At 40.3% G+C, this 18,597-nt stretch overlaps 3 protein-coding genes across 10 annotated transcripts in view; 2 read left to right on the plus strand and 1 right to left on the minus strand.

Annotated features, from left to right (window-relative positions):
- Positions 1–2,642, minus strand: part of trip12 (thyroid hormone receptor interactor 12) — a 27,531-nt gene extending 24,889 nt beyond the window's left edge. For all 4 annotated transcript variants that reach the window (XM_087172171.1, XM_087172170.1, XM_023399737.2 and 1 more), the window contains exon 1: positions 2,516–2,642. The gene's annotated coding sequence lies outside the window, so the exon portion shown is untranslated. The remainder of the gene's footprint in view (positions 1–2,515) is intronic.
- On the plus strand, positions 2,406–4,763 carry fbxo36a (F-box protein 36a). The gene is made up of 4 exons (XM_087172178.1): positions 2,406–2,426; positions 3,620–3,728; positions 3,954–4,126; positions 4,320–4,763. The coding sequence occupies exons 1-4, from the start codon at positions 2,406–2,408 to the stop codon at positions 4,467–4,469; spliced, it is 453 nt and encodes a 150-aa protein (XP_087028304.1). The 3' UTR covers positions 4,470–4,763.
- Positions 4,764–5,173: 410 nt separating this feature from the next.
- On the plus strand, positions 5,174–17,974 carry zbtb38 (zinc finger and BTB domain containing 38). 5 transcript variants are annotated; one of them, XR_015436795.1, is made up of 4 exons: positions 5,174–5,308; positions 5,535–5,618; positions 5,888–6,146; positions 9,011–9,144. XR_015436795.1 is itself a non-coding variant. In XM_023399693.2 (4 exons), exon 4 carries the CDS (start codon positions 13,618–13,620, stop codon positions 17,272–17,274), a length of 3,657 nt encoding a protein of 1,218 aa, XP_023255461.1. In that variant the 5' UTR covers positions 5,174–5,308; positions 5,535–5,618; positions 5,888–6,146; the 3' UTR covers positions 17,275–17,974. The 5 variants fall into 5 exon arrangements, 4 of the variants coding, with proteins under 4 accessions (XP_023255461.1, XP_087028298.1, XP_023255462.1 ...); XM_023399693.2 differs by lacking the exon at positions 9,011–9,144 and adding an exon at positions 13,618–17,974; XM_087172172.1 differs by lacking the exon at positions 9,011–9,144 and adding an exon at positions 13,618–17,974 and having other exon boundaries at positions 5,888–6,048.
- The last annotated feature ends 623 nt before the right edge of the window (positions 17,975–18,597 follow it).

The raw sequence follows: 18,597 nt of genomic DNA on the forward strand, positions 1-18,597 counted from the left end.
CTATAATCAAGTATCCTACTAACCTTATGATTATAAAATAAATACATTTGTACATTTACTTTTAACCCCTTGGCATTCATTCATCCAATAATCACAATCATCATGATCACCTTCATCACCAGAATATCACTTTACAATATTAACAAAACAACCTGAGAATCTAATTGAGTAATGATGAGCAAGGTCACAGACAAATATAAATAAACCTACCATGGGGAAGGCTGCAAATCAAACAAACCATACAAAAAGAGAATTATCTTTCAAAGCTATTTTTTCAAAGAATATTAACAGTAGCTGATATTCTTTAAATGGCCATATCATTCCATAACATTTGGTTGTTGGGGACACTGTAGTTTTCATTTTAGACAGGATATGAAAGAAAACGTGTTTCACATATTAAGTATGATTCATATGTGCTTCTAATAAGTCAGTGACATGAGGGTACTGAGAACAGGAGTGATTGATATGTTTTGAACACACAAACACACAGCTGGATGGTTTTAACAATTGATACACAGAGACTACTGAATCACAACCTTAATACTTTTTGCCATCTTGAAAAGCAAGATTATTACTTAACCCATTTAGTTAGGGTTTAAATCATGATATCATTGATCATAAAAATACGCCACACTTGGCAAGCTCACAGGGCCATTTTAGGCCTGCACTGACAGTGCATCCGAGTCTTTGTTTATTCGTCCATTCTGACAACTGGTGCACCACATTCGCGCATAACGTGACCAGTTAAGCACACCAAATAATCGGCAGTTTCAAACGCTGGCAGGTTCAAAGTTTCTTCTACTACACCACTAATCAAGCACGACAGTGTCCAATTTTTATACTCAGGATTTACAGAGGCCTGTATTTCTGACGTAGTTGTCTACCACCACCGACTAGCATGTTTAGCTACTCATATCCTAGCTAGTCCCATACATTTTGACAGTAACTCAGTCTAATCCATATCTTTCCAAAAAACTACCACATCACAAACGCGAAGCTTGTAACCGCTTTATACTGAATATAATGGCAAGACAACGCTATAAAGCTAGTAATTACATACCAGGGACCCGTTAAAGTTACGTTGGCTAACGTAGCAGTGGCTCCATGGAAATGCGTAGTTGGCGTACCGGTGTATCAACCTATTTAGCTCCCTAACGAAACGCACTACCAAAATCGAACAGCTACCTTGTTTGTACTTTGTGTGTGGTATGAAAAGGCGACATTTCTACTGAATGACCAAGACAGGCCCCTCGAGTGGCAAATGACAAATACGTTCACCTGAGATTAGCTACACATCGAAAATGGCAGCATCGGCTGGACCGTCTTTCGAAAGCGGTTTAATGTAATATAGCTAGCAGGCTACCAGTTAACCAACGTAAGCTAACTTGGTATTCTCACTACCATGACACAGTGCTCTGTGTCTGGCAAACGATCAAGTTTAAAGAAAAAAATATATAATGCATGTCTCGCCATCAAATTAGCTCACCTTCTGTACTGTTTGATGGGATGATCAAATCAAAAATACACAGCTGTCAAGTGGACAGGTAACTAGGCAGATCCAGTAACACTCTCTTAGGAACTGTCAATGCGAATGTAGAGTACACAAGTAGAGCTAACTAATGTTAGCTGGCTGAGGATCACTAATGTTTTCTAAGCTGACTTAAGGCCAATGCCTGCCTCTGACTACAGCGCTGGTTAGCGTTTAGGCTACCGCTAGCCAGGCAGAAACAAGTTGACTACTAACAAGCAACGTGTCAACAAAGCACATACTTCCTATTTAGAGTTTGGGTGAGAGGCCAAAATAACGTCGAACATCTTATTTAGCTCCCGTTAAGACCAGAATGTCAAGTATCAAGGCTAATTATTAGCAAGCTAACGCTATTTTAGCTAAGTAAGATAGCAAATGTTTCTTCAATAACCGTTCACTCACCAACAATAAGTGGACAAAAATAAACACTTGACTGTTAGGTATACAAACTAACGTTCCTAGATGGTATTACTTAATATATCTGTCCGGGTGACAATAAATCCCTGACTTTATACTGAATTTGCGTCTGCGGGGCAGTCACGTAGATGACGTTAAGCGTTGTCAAATCAAACAAGAGCCATAGCTATTGCCAGCTAACCTTGGCATGCAAGCTAATTAATATTAGCAAGCCTTGTTGTCGCTGCCTAACGCATTGCCACCTCGACAGGATTGGGATTTCTAATACAAACGACAGCTTCGTTACAACTCACTAATTCTGTCTTTTGGGAACAATTTTGTCAAATTTTGTTAAAATTTACAAGTTGTCTAGCGTGCGGCTAGCACGTTAACGCTAGCTAGCAAAAAGAAATGGCCTCTGATACCTTTTAGACACAAAAAACAGGAAAGCAGGAACGGGATTCGAGATATTTTCGCAACAATGAATCATAATTCCTCCGATGTATTTCGACACTGAATACCCTCGAAGGTCCGAGAGACCGTTGGCTGACATGTCACTGAAAATTTCTACCTTTTGTATAATGTTGTTACCTATTTGTTCCAGTGTTGTAGTTGTAACAGACAGTGCACCAGCTCCTCTTTTCTCTCTGAACCCCTGCTACTTTCACATCAGCTGAGGGGCCTACAACTGCAGTATACATCCGCGCAATTCATCCGCTCAGGGACTACTTACTTCTGATTTTTAGCTTTCGACATCTGCTGTTTTTAAGCAAGCGACACAACTCTGGATGTGTTGCCATGTAAATTTATGAATATAACGACTAAAAACACAAAGATTGAGATTTAGTTGTCCGTTATCACAGTAACACTGAAGTCATTGGGAACATTAGCCTGTCACAATTATTAAGTATCAATCCGCTGGGTCGTGACCCCACCCCCCACCCCCCATATATATATATACAAAAATCTTTATAAAAAAATCTCGAATAATTAATTCGATTTCATGTATTAGCTATTGCAATTAACCCACTTGAATGTAAGTTAAAGACCATCTAACAGTTTCGTCTGTTGTTGAGTAAATACTATTATTTCAAATGCTTTTTAGTTGTCATGGTTGCAAGTCTGCGTCCAAAATGGCGTCCTTGCTCGGGGAGCAACTATTTGAAATAAGTAGACAAGGTCCACCTCCTCCGAAAGATTTTTTCCAACTTGTTAATACGAAAAATGAGGTCGAGTATTTCTATTTTTAGTTTCTATTCATAAAACAGAGTGTGTTGGTAAAATCTGCTAAGTGTTTATAAAACCACTGTGCATATGTAACAGAAACTAGCTTAGTTTCCTCCTACAATGTTAAGTAGTTAGCCAGCTAGCTTTAAAAAAAAAAAAAAATACCGTGTTGGGCTACAATTTCATAGTTTGTAGATACTTATGCTGGTAAATTGAGCAAAGACTTCCATACGACTAATACAAGTTTTATTCAGTATTTCAAGTTGAAGTGAGTGATTTGGTGGAAAAATAAAATATATAAAAACAATATTCCATTTGGAAATTCAATAATCATGTAGGCCATTTTGGGTTAAAACATTTACAAACATAAATAGTATCTTGGATTCACGTGAACTTTACTGCATCACAAGTCATATCTTCAGTATGTCCTCACTGTTGTTAACTTTTACTAACTTTGACAAACTTTAGGTAATATTGAGATCATGGAGGATTTCTTTGCAACTTAATTGCCGGGGCGCTCCACCCAAAGAGCTGAGGACATCCCATCTTGAATTCCTACATCACAAAGTGCTACAGCGTAAGGTTTCGTCATCAGTGCCCTGTAGCGTTACATTATGTCCATGACACTGGATCCCTTTTTCACTTGTTTTTAATCTGCAATGAATCTTCTTTGGTGAAGTGGTACAGAACCCTGGTCTCAGCAATTTTGCTTAAATGAAAATCCATCATTTGACAGAGTAGGCTTATGTAAGGTTTCAAGTCTCTGACATCAAGTCTGTACTTTGTCACTTCTCACATGTAGAACAAATTGGCACTGTTTTTGGGCAGAGGATCCTGGAATACACAATATCACTTTGTCAAGGAAAGTTTGATTACCTGGAGCGCTTACCTGATAACCTGATGCTCTGCATCATGTCCTACCTAAAGCTGAAAGAGACAACACTTCTGGCACAGGTTTCCCATAGATTCAGAAAGGTGAGAGCCTATTAAAATGATAAGTTCACAACAATCCAGAGGAGTCTTCATTAGATAATGCAAATATGGTGTTTTAGTGTCTGTTTTGCTGTGTCACCAGTGTGTATGTTTGTCCTTCTATATATTCAAACATGGATAACTGTATTTGTAAATCTGCATTATATTTTGTTGTCCTCTGATTTTACTGTACTAGCTCTGCAATTCTGAGAAGTTTTGGGAGCACACTGTGAGGAATCGCTGTGCTGGGTTTACCAGTGACATGGAAGGCATAGCCAATGCCATGGGCTGGAGAAAGACCTTCTTTACCTTTTTCAACACCAGTGGCAGGAAGGAGCAGCAGTGAAGCAACTGAGCCTGTTCATTACTGTTCTGAAACACACATCACAGTGGATGAATAGCCAGTATTAATTTTGCACTTTGTTTCACATAACACGGTGCTTTCAGTGTTAGTTAGTTAGTAAGTGTTCTTAAATTTCAAATTTGGTGTTGAGATGTGTAATCTACAAAAAATATATATTCCGTTGCTTGAAAACTGCCAAATATTCTTGAAAACAAATCAGTATTTGTATGTGTCTCTAATTTCTTGTTGTTGCCACTAGTATGCAGTTACTTACAAGTTATGTTTTTTGGAAAGCGTTTACATGGTGTAATATTACTGGTACATTAAATTAGTGTACTAAATAAAACAGCATTTAGTGTTTCCATCTTGTTTCCTGAATGATAAACTGGTAAAATATGAAATACTTAAGCGACTAGAGCCCTGCTGACATCATATCAAGGTCAATGGTTATTTCATCATATACTTCCTGTTTACATTTGCTGCTGAGAAGTTCTTGCGCCCTCTGCTGAAGGCCCTTGGCACTCAGTGCTTTCTCTGCCTACAGATAACCAGGGTTTGTATACGTTCTCTGTGCTGTGTTCACTCGTGCAGCCAGCAGAGGGAGCAATATGGCAAAGAAACCGGAGTCAGATGATGGGAGGAGGAGTATCAAGCAAATAAACCCTTGGGTAACGTGTGCAAAACAAGTGCTGTAATTCTAGTTACCACATCCAGGCCTAAAGGCTACAACACATTTATTCTGGACTGAAACCTTGTACAAATACGTCTGTAAGGGCATCTGCCACACCGGTCCTACCTCACCTGAAACCTGTACAAGCAAGCTACAGTAACGTAAGACAAAGGTATGCACTGTTTTTTTCTGTTTCTAACAGGTACCTTAGTGAATCAGAGACAACATATGGTACAATAAATGTCAACAAAAACAGCTACCTTCCAAATTAATGTTATTGTTTCAAAAGAGAAACAAAACACATAAGGTATTCCGTTGTGCTGTGTTAAGGCACAAAGAAAAGAATGTGTCATTTTACAGCACATTTTAAAATGCTGGTCTTTTTCCGTAAACAACAGATCCCCTCAACAATAAATATTCTTCTTCCCGGATGATAGCTTGGAGTTGGAGTGAACTGACCTGACCGCCCACAACCCGGACTGGTAGGTACTATGGCCTATTATTAGCCTCTGAACACTGGATACTGCCTTCTCAGCTGAGTCTGGTCTAGGAGAAAAAATATTCATTACGTAACAATAAAGGATCTGTCTCCCAGACCCACTTCCTGAATACCACAGCAGCAACTAGGCCCCAAACTGAGGCAGAGCGGAAGCCTCATCCATTTGTTTGCTGGAGCAGTGTAGAGCAGTGCCGGTTGTTTTCTGCTTATCCCTTGCCTCCACATATTCACCACGCCACCCCTCCTTCTCAGCTCCTCTTTGTGGGTCAGTGATGCAGCGGGAGTGACGCAGCAGTGGCAGCAGCCTCCAGAAGGCAAATATACACTGCAGGAACAGGGAACCTCTACTAGAACAGACAACAGTGAAGAAAGAAGATGGTTAAAGCCTGGGCCGAAGGGAGAACAGGAGCCAGGTAGTCACTCTGCTTTACTCCTTCTAAGCAAACACCAGAGAGACTTCCACAACGGCAGAGGCAGGCACAGCAAGACCTTCAGCACTGAAACACTTTTGGTAGGCAACTCAAAGTATGAGTGCTTGTTATGGCAGTGACTTAAGTGCTACCAGAGATGAGTGTCTTTGTATGCTAAGAGTGTGAATGCTTTGAGAATGAGGATGAGGCCTACTCAGCCTTGTACTGCGGTCTGTGTTTCCCTGCTGATCAGCGTCCCTACAGGCCGCAGCTGAGCTTACAGAGCATCAGAGGCACAAGGCCTGTAAACTTTGTCCTGGGGTTTTCACCACATCCTAGCTGTGATATCAAGTGTGCATGACAAGGTGATGCTTACAAAATACTCTTGAGGATCCACTATATGGAGCTCCATGAAAGCACTTTAAGGAAAATTTGCTTTTTCCATTTTCAGTTTTGATTCTGATTTAGCATGAGATCTATTTTGAAATGTGAATTTATAGTTCACATAGTTATATAGTTATAGTTATAGTTTTTTTTTTTACATAAATAATTCCCAATCCAGTAAAATGCGTAAAAGATTTATGGTCAAATATTGAGGAGAGCCTCTTTAGTTAAAAATGGTACAATGGTTAAAAATGGTCCTCTATTGTACAATGTTTTGTATTTTAAAATTATTTTTAAAAAACTGTAATTTTATTGGCTTACCACAGATGCGTTTCAGCCTACATGCATTCATCGTGTATACAATACACACTGCAGACCTACATACAAATTATTATTATTATTTTTATGTTAGAAGGACAATAAGAAGACTACGAGATCGCACAAAAAAGCAATTCATAGAACTATTAGTCTGCCCACCATCAAAACCTGCACTCATTGCAAGTCACTGAAATAACAGAGGAAGAGCTGAAATGAGGACACAAACTAAGAATGCTCAAAAATCTGTATATTCTTTTCAAATGCCAATGATCTTCCTGGCCTGGAGCTTAGATGCTAGAGAAAACCCCCATATATACTTCAGTCAACAAAAAAACCCTTCAACCTCTCTCTTTAAATATAATGGCAATAGATATTTGACCACAGGAAGTCAGGGTCTTATTTCTTAATTTGACTTCTTTGAATGTGCATCTCAACTGTGAAGTTGAGAACTACAATTCTGTTATTTTTGACTGACAGTACTCTCAGTAAATCAGCTGCAATAGTTGCTGCATACTCAGCTCCAGCCAACCCCCTCCACCCCCTCAAATTTAGATTTTCTGGCTCCAGTAACAGAAGTGGCAATGAAGCCACTTTTTCACGTGACACTATCCCCCTCACGGCAACCGAGTGGCAAACCAAACCAACAGGTGGCTGCTATGAATGGACGGAGCGCTAATACCAGGAAGAAAATAAATATCCTGAAAAGGTAAAGGCCATCCAAATTAGGGATGATACTATCAGGTATCAGTCGCTCAGAGGTCGGTGGATGTTGAAATGCAGTCAGAAATTGAGGTTGAGGTTTAAGTTGAGGTTTCTACAGAATATGTAACTCAACACCTAAAGGCTAGTTGATGCCTTGTTCGATTTTAAAGCAGGTATCAGTTATTAGGTTATCAGTTTGATCAAAATCACAAGGTCTTCAAAAGATATTCTTCTTGTCTGTGGACAGCTTTGTAAAAATCTTTATATTATTAAATTTCATTACAAAAATATGATCCTAGAATGAATTGCTTTATCTTGTCTTTCTTCCTGTTAGTCTTTGGCTGTCTGGAATAACTTAACGGAAGTTTTTTTTGTTCTGTACAGTTTATTGCACAACAATTCTTTGCAACTTTACCAGTGTTTTCCTTTATTTTCCTTTGTGACAGCATATTGCTAAATACTGAATGAATACGGCATGTTTGCCATCTCTCAGGAGTGACCCTGGTGACCTCTGCAGATAGTGGTGTCACATGTATACCCTGCACTAACAAAAACAGCAGCAACTAATACAAAAAAAATCAAGTCTATAAATGTCCTTTGTAAACATAGGTGACAACACAGATTCCTTACTTTTTAAAGATTGCGGTTTATGCCCATAGTGGGTGTTGCTCATTTCTGAAAATATGATTTCTTACTCACAATATGGGACTTTAGTGCAATAAATGCCTTCATGACATCTATTACTATGGCCTACATTGTTGATGTGATACTATAGTTACTGCAGTGCCAGACCAATTGCCTGCATATGTTGGATGCTTTTACTGTTTCTAAAATGCAGCATTTGCATTGATACACGCTGATGAAGGCTGAAGTATGCTGGTGGGAAGTCAATAAAATATAGGTTTCTTAATACATTTTCGCTCCCAAAAGTTATGCACAATCAGAGTACTAAAGTGCTGAATAGAATCAAGTTTCAATAACTCTTTAGCACCCTTTTAAACTATTACATTTATACCTTTTTTTTTTTTTTTTACTCTGATTTTGTGGAATACTTCCAATTATATCTTTATCTTGTAATGCATAACTGTTCTAATATGCTAGTTTAACATGTATTATTTTTACTGCAGCAGGTAAAGCTGAGGTATTCAAAGTAAAATTAGGTTGTTGGACATAAATATTCAGTGTGGAGTTTTCAAAAGCCCTAAAAGGATCAGTCCATGATCCAAATATGAACAAAAGGGCGGTCCCACCACCAACAGTCAAAGAAAAGGATTGGGGCCATCAGTCTTGCTCAAATTGATTGACAATTAATACCAAAATAGACGAAAACTAAATCCAGGTTACTAATGATTTTGATAGAGTTATACATTTATTTATTCAGTAATTTCCAAAACAGCAAAACAGTCCGTAAAAAGTTCTTTCAGTTATGAGTGTGAGTATACACTATTTGTGATTTACATTGTCATAAAATTGAGGAGTGGGCCTTTAGAGATGGAAAAAGATCTGTTGATAATCTGAAAGGATCACGAACCGACCGCCCTCTTTCCTCCTCTCTCTCCAGACAATTTCCTCTGATGATGGAAAACTCAAAGAGTGGTGGGTAGAATGCAGCACACAATGCCACCCAAAAACTGTGACTAAGGTCAGAAACCTTTACCACCTGAATGGCATTTTCATAATATTTTTGGTTTTCACACTGACATGGTCCAGTGTGGCAGATAATAGGAAAGGGTGAAAACTTAATTACCTGAAAGGCTGGCACACTGGCTGCTCCCCAGGTTAATGTATTGGGTCGTCAAGGAAGCAGGTCTTGCTGTCAACACCAAAAAATAGCAGACTGAGCCTGCGGTTAATTGTGTTTTCATGAAAGTATAGTAATATAATGCAACCAAACACAGACAGGGGAACAGGACAATACAGCAGCTAAGATTAAGTGTGATCATCAAGTGAATTTTAAGAGACGAAAACACAAACACTACATGAATAGCACGTGTCTTTTCCTTTAGGGCAATGAGTGAGTGCATGCATAATGATATGACACCTGCTTTGTCTTTCAAGTCAACTGCACATAAAATTAAATGGCTTTGAAACTGGTTTAAAGTGGGTTTCAGCCAGCATGAAGAGAAGACCTACACAACCACAGGACTCTATACTCAGTTATGTAAATAAAAGAGCTGCTTCAGTCCTCAGAGGCTAGCGAGAGACTCTCAGTGCCATGTCGGGTTCTGCTTCCTCCCCTCCCCCTCGTCTGCAGTGCTGACGCATCTGCTGCTTTTGCATCAATCAGCAGCCTCTATATAGGTATACCCAGAGTCTCCGCTGATAGCGGGACTGTCTTTTTCCTGTGTTTAGCTTGCACGATCACTGCAACTGTGAGAAAAAGCATCGATGAACATCTGTCCTGTGACTGCTGGATACACAATAGGACAGTAGTCATTGCCATCTTCCCTCGGGTTCTGCATTACCTAACCACAGTGACTGCGTAAGCACGGACGAAGGGCTTTGGTGTAATATACTGCTGCACAGACAGAGACTGAGTGCACAAGCATGAAACAGATGGTGTAGCGTTATGCATTCAACGTGCATGTTGTTTCTGCGAAGGCTACGGGTGATTTTGTTTCAAATGAGTGTTTTTCTGCAAAAGTAATTTTTCCTTTTGCTCACCATCGAGGTACATCAGGATTTGGCTGGTGTTGTGCTGAGGAGATTTAATACAGCATTTGTTGTACAGCAGAGGACCTCTCACTCTATGCTGCTACCAGCAATGCAGCTGAGCATTTTCCCTGACTGTAGCATCGAGTACAGAGCTGATGTGTGATGTAGCACCCAGCATCTCTCCGCTCTCCCCACAGCACTCTGCCATGCTTAATAAAAGTTGCCGTTTCCTGCTCAGTGGCTACAGTGCGAACGCTTCAGTAGCCCAGCTAACACAAAGGCAGACCCATACTCTGGATTAGCTATGCTGTATAAACTGTGAGTTTTTCCTATAGCTGTAGCAGGACAGAAGAGGGACAGTCAGAGGAGGGCAGGGTAGATCTAGCCCAGGACCTGGGCTGCATGGATAGAGGCGAAGGACGTTGGAGCTGGAGTCATCTGCACACAGAGAGGGAGGGAGAGGAAGAAAGACGTCAGAAAAAGCTCTGCTTCTGACAACACCACTGTTCAGCGACCATCATAGAAAGAAAACTACTTTCGCCTTGCTCTGACGAAATTGTTTTTCATGTATAGTTGTCTATACTGAGGGCTGTTCAAAAGGGATACTGCATGACACTGTTTCCTGTTCGCCCTGCATCATTTTCTCTGATTTACTAAGGTATGTTTTGCATGGTTTCCCTCAATTTATAACCTGTTTTTTGCGGAAGTACGCTTTTCAGAGGTGCGTCAAGTGTCTTTTGCTTTGACATTTCGCTCTTTGTTTGACTGTCTGTATACTATAGTGTCATTTGGTTTGTGGTTTAGTACGTGGTTTTTTTTATTTTACAGGTTGAAACATAAAAAATAATTTCACATGAGCTTTGAACAGAAAGTACGGTTGGGTGTGGCAAAATAAGAATCACTGATGACAAATTCAAAATTTCCGCTCAGCATGTGGTAGCAGTAAACCACAACAATTGGTACAAATTGTGAAAAATGAAAGTGTCTAAGTAAAATAGCAACCTGGGAGATAAGATGAAACTGTTTCTGTAAGCAGCACAAACTGAGAAACTAGTATAAAAGCTATGGCACATCACTTGCTGTTATCAGATGAGAAAGTCCTTTGGGTAGCATTTTTGCAGCAGACAAAGACACACAGACCAATACACACACGTAAAGTATATTGAAGCGGAGACAAAGGCAAACCTCGATTGCTCTGTAGACTGCTGTGTGTTGCAGGTTCTCAGACAGGGCAGGAATATTTGTGGGAGAGAGGGGACCGAATGCCCGGACAGCTAATACAATCTCTTGCCATCCAGCTGAATCCCAATAAGTGCTGCGCCATAGCATGTTGCCATGACAACGGAGGCCTGTCTGAGAAGGAGGGCGGGAGGCTGGTTGTGTTTTCAACTGTCTGAGAGGCTTTAAAGAACGGCGGCCATATTGTATTTATTGCACGAACACAAAATTGGAAACAATTAAAAATAAATAAATAAAATAAAATCACATCATTGATAAATTATCCAAACCCCTTTAGACAAAAACTGCTATAAATGTAATACCTTTAAAATAAAAAAATTCAACAAATTTCCAAATGGTGCGCAATGCCCTAGACAACAATTTGCAAAACACAAAACAAAATTAGATATCAAATTGAACTTCCTGTTCATTAAATATAATTTGAGACTCTATTTACAGTTCAGTTTGCAGAAACTAAATCTCAAATGGATCACAACAAACTAAACTCTACTTCTCCTGTTTTCCATTAAGTAAGCATGCAAAACAAAGAACAAGTTTACTACAGAGAGCCACTAAAAATAGCAGCATTACCTCCTGAGTAGCATTTAGCCAAGTCATCTCAGGGGGCAGAAAACCATGGTCTCATGGTAAAATGCACAATCCCTGTATGACTTTGACTGCAGCTGTAAATTAACTCCTCTCTGAGCTTAAGTCGGATGTTTGAACATCACTGATGCAGGTGTGATGACTCATCATTTACAAGGCTGAGTGTGTCTTAGCAGGTACAGTCATCATAAGACGCGCTAAATGACTCAGTATAGACTCAAACCACACTGACTCTGATATGAGTCGTCCACAGATAGAACATCATGCTGGGTGATACATCCTCTTTCAAAGTGAGAATGAATGAACTTTAACTTCCTCTAAGAGTTGCAGATAGCAGACTATTTTAGTTTATTGTCAAAATCAAACTAGTCCACAAATACTGCTTTGTCAATATAAAAAAAAACTGTGTCAATACCCGTCTGACCAGAAATCTTGTTTGCCTGAATAAACAGTATGTGCCTGTGAGTTATAACTGGAAGATCTTAAAGTATTACTATAGTATTACAGTATTACAGTGATTTTTATATTTCTCTGCTACATTGCTACATTATATAATCAATGGCACTTCCTGGCCGCCATTTCCATTTTGAGGTATTAATTAACAGTTTCCTGTTGTTAGAGTTGACAACAATTTGACACAAGTGAAAAGATGCCTCCATTCTGAATTGACAGACAAGTGAAGAGGGGATCATATGACTCATCGGGGCATTACTATCTGCATGTTCATATTAAGAAGGACTGCCATGACAACTAAACCAGACCTAGAGCAGAGCTATGGTAGCACAGTGATGACTACCAACCAAACTCAATTACCATTAGTAATAATGATGATAAATGAACTGAGTGGCAGCAGATTTTACCACAAGCAGGCCTTGACTTGCCTTGCATTTAGGGTACTGTTGTGTCTATCATCTTTCAGTATTGCACATTAGGTCACTGTATTTAACACTCACATCCTTTGACTAAAAATACATTTTCACAGTACCTCTAAGAAGCTCAATGGCTTGCTCAAAGACATGTTGACAGTAGTTCCTGCATATTTCCTTACAGCTGGGAAACACTACCCTCAATCATTAATCCATTCCTCAAAACAATCACTATCCCACATCTTAGCACTGAAAAAAAAAGGTTTACAGAATCATCAAAACAATTATATTGTTATTACAGTATTACATCAGTGATGCCTGCCCCTGTTATACCATAGTGATGCAGGCTTTTAATTATGTCTACAGGAGCGTTTATTTATAGTCAATTTATTAGATTAGATTAAGGATCTCTTCTACAAGAGAGAAACAAGAATATGAAAAGGGAAAAAGAGACTACGAGAATTATGATAGTGGCAGAATACTGAATTAATTCAATAAAAGCATCCACTATGTGTAGTCATCATTTAATGGCCCTATAAAGAATTAAATGTCATGCAGGGTTTTTTGTAATGAAAAAGGATGTCTTCATTACTTGATATGGCTTGAGTCACCTCGACTGTTGACCAGACCGTTAGGACTGGAGATCACCTGTCATCTGTCAGGACATTACTGCCATCTAGTGTTTAAACACTAGAAGAGCAAAATTGTTTTTCAAATACAAAATGTACATGCAAATCTTCTTGATCTTTTTAACAACATCAAAACAGTCAGATCCTTGGTTTTGTATTATCTGTTGTAATTATTTCTTTTCTTCTATTTTTAGATGACAGTGGTGTCCCCATGCACTCAGAATCTGATGGATAGTGCTCACCCTCACACCGTACTTAGCAAGCTGAATGAGCAGCGCTCACAGGGCCTCTTCTGTGATGTTACCATTGTGGTGGAGGATGTTAAGTTTCGTGCCCACAAGAACATCTTGGCAGCCTGCAGTGGGTACTTCAGGAACGCTTTGACAACTCCTGAGACATGGAGCTCCAGCCAAGTGCTGGAGCTGATGGACCTGAAGTCAGAGGTGTTTGCCAGTATCCTCAACTTCATCTACTGCTCAAAGGTGACATCACCTGCTGTAGAGGACACAGGGGGACTAGTTGCAGCTGGAAAAAGACTTGGAATCCCTTTTTTAGAGAAGCTCGCAGAACAAGAGAAAAAGGACAAATGTGTTAAATCGGCAGACTCTAGCACAGCCCCAGTGTCTAAAATAACTAAGAAGGAGGCTCCCAGGCCTGAGGAGATAGACAGTGCCAGAGGACCACGCATCACCAATGCCTTCTCTATCACTGAAGTGTGTCCTGGAAACAATCCTTTCACCCCTCTGGTACAACCCAGTGGGGAGAGGCAGTCACCAGATGTGGGACAGCTCCCATCAAGTTGCCCTACAACGTCCTGCCTCAGCGGGAACAATGAGACCACCCACGCCCTCTCAGAGCACTCATATGCAGTGAGCAAATCTACTGAAAGCAAAGACAGCAGTCAGCCGGACATTAAGAAAGTCTGTAAGCCAGCAATATTACAGCCAAAGCAGCTCCTTTACAAGAACACAGGCCCGCTTAAAAAGCGTCACAGGCTGAGAGGCATTGTGGGTAAAACAATACTTCCAGCACCAGCTGAACCACAAACAGATAAACCAAATACAATAACCTCCACATTAGCTGATGACGTTACTGCTGTTGCAGTCATGACACCACCTCCACTTTTTTCAGGGGTAGAAACAGAAAAGAGTGTGGACCCCGGGCTACCCACAGCCACTGACAATGTTCAGATGGAGTTAGGTCCACCAGCCCTTTCCCCTCACACAGAGGACAGCATCTCAATCTATGGATGCGAGCACTGTCCAGAGATATTCACAAATAAAGCTCTTCTCACCGTTCACTCAGAAGTACATAAAAAACGTTTCGTCAGTCATTTATTTTGCAAGTTTTGTCACAGAAAGTTCATACACCTCAAACGGCTGCGCAACCATGAACAGATCTGTCCAAAAGCTGTAAGAGATCCACCTAAACTAGATGCCACTGACATACCAGCCAAAGAGGTGGACCTCCATTCAGATGACATGCCGACCATTGAGAGCATCGTGACACAGCTTCCCCCTGCTGACCTCTCCAGCCCTTGCACCCCGGAGCCCCTTCAAGTGGACCAATCAGAGCTTCAACAGGAAGAGAGGGTCGTGAGGCCAGGTGGCAGTCAGAGGAGATACAACTGCAGTGTGTGTAAACGGGTCTATGTCACCCTGTCCAGTCTGAAGCGGCATGAGAATGTACATTCCTGGCAGAGGGCCTATCCCTGTCACTATTGTAATAAAGTGTTTGCTTTGGCAGAGTACCGTACAAAGCATGAAATCTGGCACACAGGTGAAAGACGTTATCAGTGCATTTTCTGCCTGGAGACATTCATGACATACTATATCTTGAAGAACCATCAGAAGTCTTTTCATGGCATTGATCCCAGTTTAGCTGTTAAGAAAAAATCTGCCAATGGTGGGTTGAAAGCCAGTGTTTACCCAATCAAGCTCTACAGGCTTCTGCCTATGAAGTTTAGAAAGAGAAAATACAAGACGTACAGTCAGACATACTCAGAGAGTGTTGAAAGAGGTGACCAAGCCCCACAAGACAGCAGCTCTCTTATCCCTCCATTTGAAGAAAATGGCCTGATCAGCCACCCTGACACTGTGTCATTGCCTCTGACATTCATGGCAACGACAAAGACGATGGCTCCTGTCATGCCTCGCATTACCTTTGACAAGCCATGTGACCAAGATATTGACGAAAGTCTGAGCAGTGAATTGGAAATTCCAAGAGGCACAAGAAAAGAGGCTGAGAATAGAGATTCCCCCTTCATTAACTACAACAGTACGTTCTCTTTGCAACCCGATACAGAGGGTTACAAAGGTGATCCTCCAGTGCTAATGAACTCAGAATACATCGGTCATAATGTGCCACTCTTAAACTCTTTGAACACTGTTAAAAAGTTAGGTGAGCTATCAGCCTCTGCAAAAAGAGTGGAGGATATGACCAAGGAGATACTTCAGTCAAGCACTGAGACTCTAGTGCGTGATAAAACGGTGGGCGCAAAGACAGAAACATATATTGCCAAACCTGCATGCCCAGGTCCATCAGTGGACGGTGATACCATGCCACTCTGTCAGATAACAGTGAAAATAGGCAATGAAGCCATCATCCGCCGCCGAATCAAAGGATCCAAGCTCTTCCCCAGAAAAAAAAGGAGAGTAAGAGAACTGAGGGACGACGAGAGCCCAAGTCAGTGCCCTTCAACAAGAGAAAGCTCAGAGAGCCCCAGGCTCCGCCTTAGACCTGAAGTCACTGTCACCAAAAGGCCAGAGACATACGATGATCCTAATGACTGTGACACAGGTGATAAGCTTTGGCGTCCCTACTATTCTTACAAAGCTAAAAAGAAAAGGAAGAAGCTGCGATTCAAGCACAGAAAAGCTTTGTTCCACCGTTATCCTGAAACAACTGTAGATAGAGATGCTGCCACTGAGGCCCACCTTGACAGAAGTAATTGGCTGACAGAAGAGTTCATCTCAGGTGGTAGTGCAGAGGTGAAACGTAGCCTTACCAGGAACTGCAGCCCGAGGGCCACCTACAACTGTGACATCTGTGATAGCTCTTTCATCACAGAGACCGGTCTGAGAGCTCACGTTATTGGTTCCCACCCATGTTTCTGCAGGACCTGTGGTAAACAAGGTCCCCCTGGTGAAGCACCCGCTGGCGGTGATTACATCTGCAACAGTTGTATGGAAAATGGCTCCTGCTTTGACAATACACCCCGGAGCCCCAACCCAGAAAAGAAGTATCGCTGCTCCTTCTGTCCCCAGCGTTTCCTCTACCTTGCCACCAAGAGAAGCCATGAGAAAAAACACCAAGAGACAAATGAGGAGGAATATAACTATGACAACTTTACACCATGCATTAAATACCTAGGTGAAGACAATAAACAAGACACCATCAAAACAGAAGACGGTGACAATCAAGGGGGCACTGACATAAAAAGTGAAAGGGGAGACGGAGGACATTTTATCATTGATAAAATTAAACCTAAAATTGAGGACACAACTGACTTTATGTCTTTGACTACATACCAAGACATGTCATATTCCAACATTAAAAATCCATTATCACCCTGCATTGACCCACTGTTTTCCCTGACATCCTCGAAGGTGAAACATAAAATGGTGAAAAAAAGGATCAACGCACTGCATTCCATGCATCTCATCTCAAAAAAGCAAGCCCGTGACAGAGACAGCGATAGCAACAAGGATATTTTGACGGGGCCAGCAACAAACAGTCACAATGAGACATCCTGTAAACTGTTTAGGAAAAATGACTCTGAGACTAAAGGTACCCACATTTCTATACACAAGCCAGAGAAATGGGTCTGCAAAGAGGAACCATTTTTTTAAAGATTGTTGAAGGACAGCGATCAACTATAGGCAAAAGTGAAAGTGAATACAATTTGACTGAGCCACTGCTTTGGTTAGGAGATGTAGAATTTGTAATTTGCAGCTGAGCTCAATAAAATGTTTGGAATAGATGTCACCAAACATGAGGATCTAATACCAGTGTGGGCTGTAATTGTTTCCCTCCTCAACTCAACAACTGAGTGATTTTTCACCTTTGTAAAATATTTTTTTTTGGATAATATAGGATATTCTGACACAAACTGTACTTTGTCCATTGTCTATGCATATAAGGCAGACTCAGTGACATGACTGTAACCTCAAGAAGAGAAATGAATGTTGGTAACATTTCTAGTGTGCAGTTTCAGAACAGGGGTGGCATGTGTTGGACAACTGAAAACTGACTAGTGTAGTGACATCTTCACTTTTTAAAATAAGTCTGGGGAAAACAATATGAATTTTATGACTGTCACATTTTTTAATCTCCTGTTCAGTTAACTGGGCATGGTGAGTTGCACTTTATAGTCTGACTATGCTAATGTGTTGGTTAAATACTTTGATAATCCAATTTCACTTCTAAACACCATTGATATACTTCTAATTTCTAATTAACACATGGCACCATTGAGTTAGTACTTTTGTGTGTTTAATATGTATAAAACATGTAAAACTATTTAATAAATGTTGTTGATATTCTAAACAATTAGGCTCCATCCTGTCCTCCTTTAAGACTAATTAGAGATATGATAAATGCTTGACTATTAATTCACAGTAGAGACCAATGACCAACAAGTCATACTGACTGAGAGGCACATTTACTGATATTGATGGTAAGAGAATAGTTACAGAATCCCTAAAAATCATGCATTTAAATTGTGGAAATTTTTTAAATAGGAAACTTTAAATAGCAAGACCAAAACAGCCATACTGACGACCAAAAGATTTCCTAAATATAAAGCCACGTGGTGGTTATATGCTCCTGCTGGTCCTTCAGGGACCTGCAGCCCATCTGCAAAGTTCATTCCAGTCCTCTTCCTCACAAACTGCATCTGTATTTAGAGTTGGGCCTCAAAACACAATTTCCAGATGTTTCTAAATTCTTTGCTTCTTTCTAAGATTGGCTTTGTGATGTAACAGATGGATTATAACTTTATGGTAGAAGGAACACTCAACATACACACCCTATCCCAATGCAATCTGTCATTTAATAAAGGATGATTACTTATTAAATGCAGTGTTAGCAAAAAATCATGATGTTATTTATGTTATTCCAGATTAAATTTGAGAAGAATTTTCATTTTACTTTAAGTATAATGTCATCAGAAG

The sequence above is a fragment of the Seriola lalandi genome, unplaced genomic scaffold, assembly GCF_002814215.2.
Source record: "Seriola lalandi dorsalis isolate HSWRI2012SDOR001 ecotype SW California unplaced genomic scaffold, Sedor1 jcf7180002052117, whole genome shotgun sequence".
Taxonomy (NCBI): domain Eukaryota; kingdom Metazoa; phylum Chordata; class Actinopteri; order Carangiformes; family Carangidae; genus Seriola; species Seriola lalandi.

Bases quoted from the DNA above. Each gene is read 5' to 3' on its own strand.
- fbxo36a (XM_087172178.1), top strand. From the start codon at position 2,406: ATGAATCATAATTCCTCCGAT. The intron at 3,729-3,953 runs GTAAGGTTTCGT...TCTCACATGTAG, and splicing joins ACATCACAAAGTGCTACAGC to AACAAATTGGCACTGTTTTT. The intron at 4,127-4,319 runs GTGAGAGCCTAT...TTACTGTACTAG, and splicing joins TTTCCCATAGATTCAGAAAG to CTCTGCAATTCTGAGAAGTT.
- zbtb38 (XM_023399693.2), top strand. From the start codon at position 13,618: ATGACAGTGGTGTCCCCATGCACTCAGAATCTGATGGATAGTGCTCAC.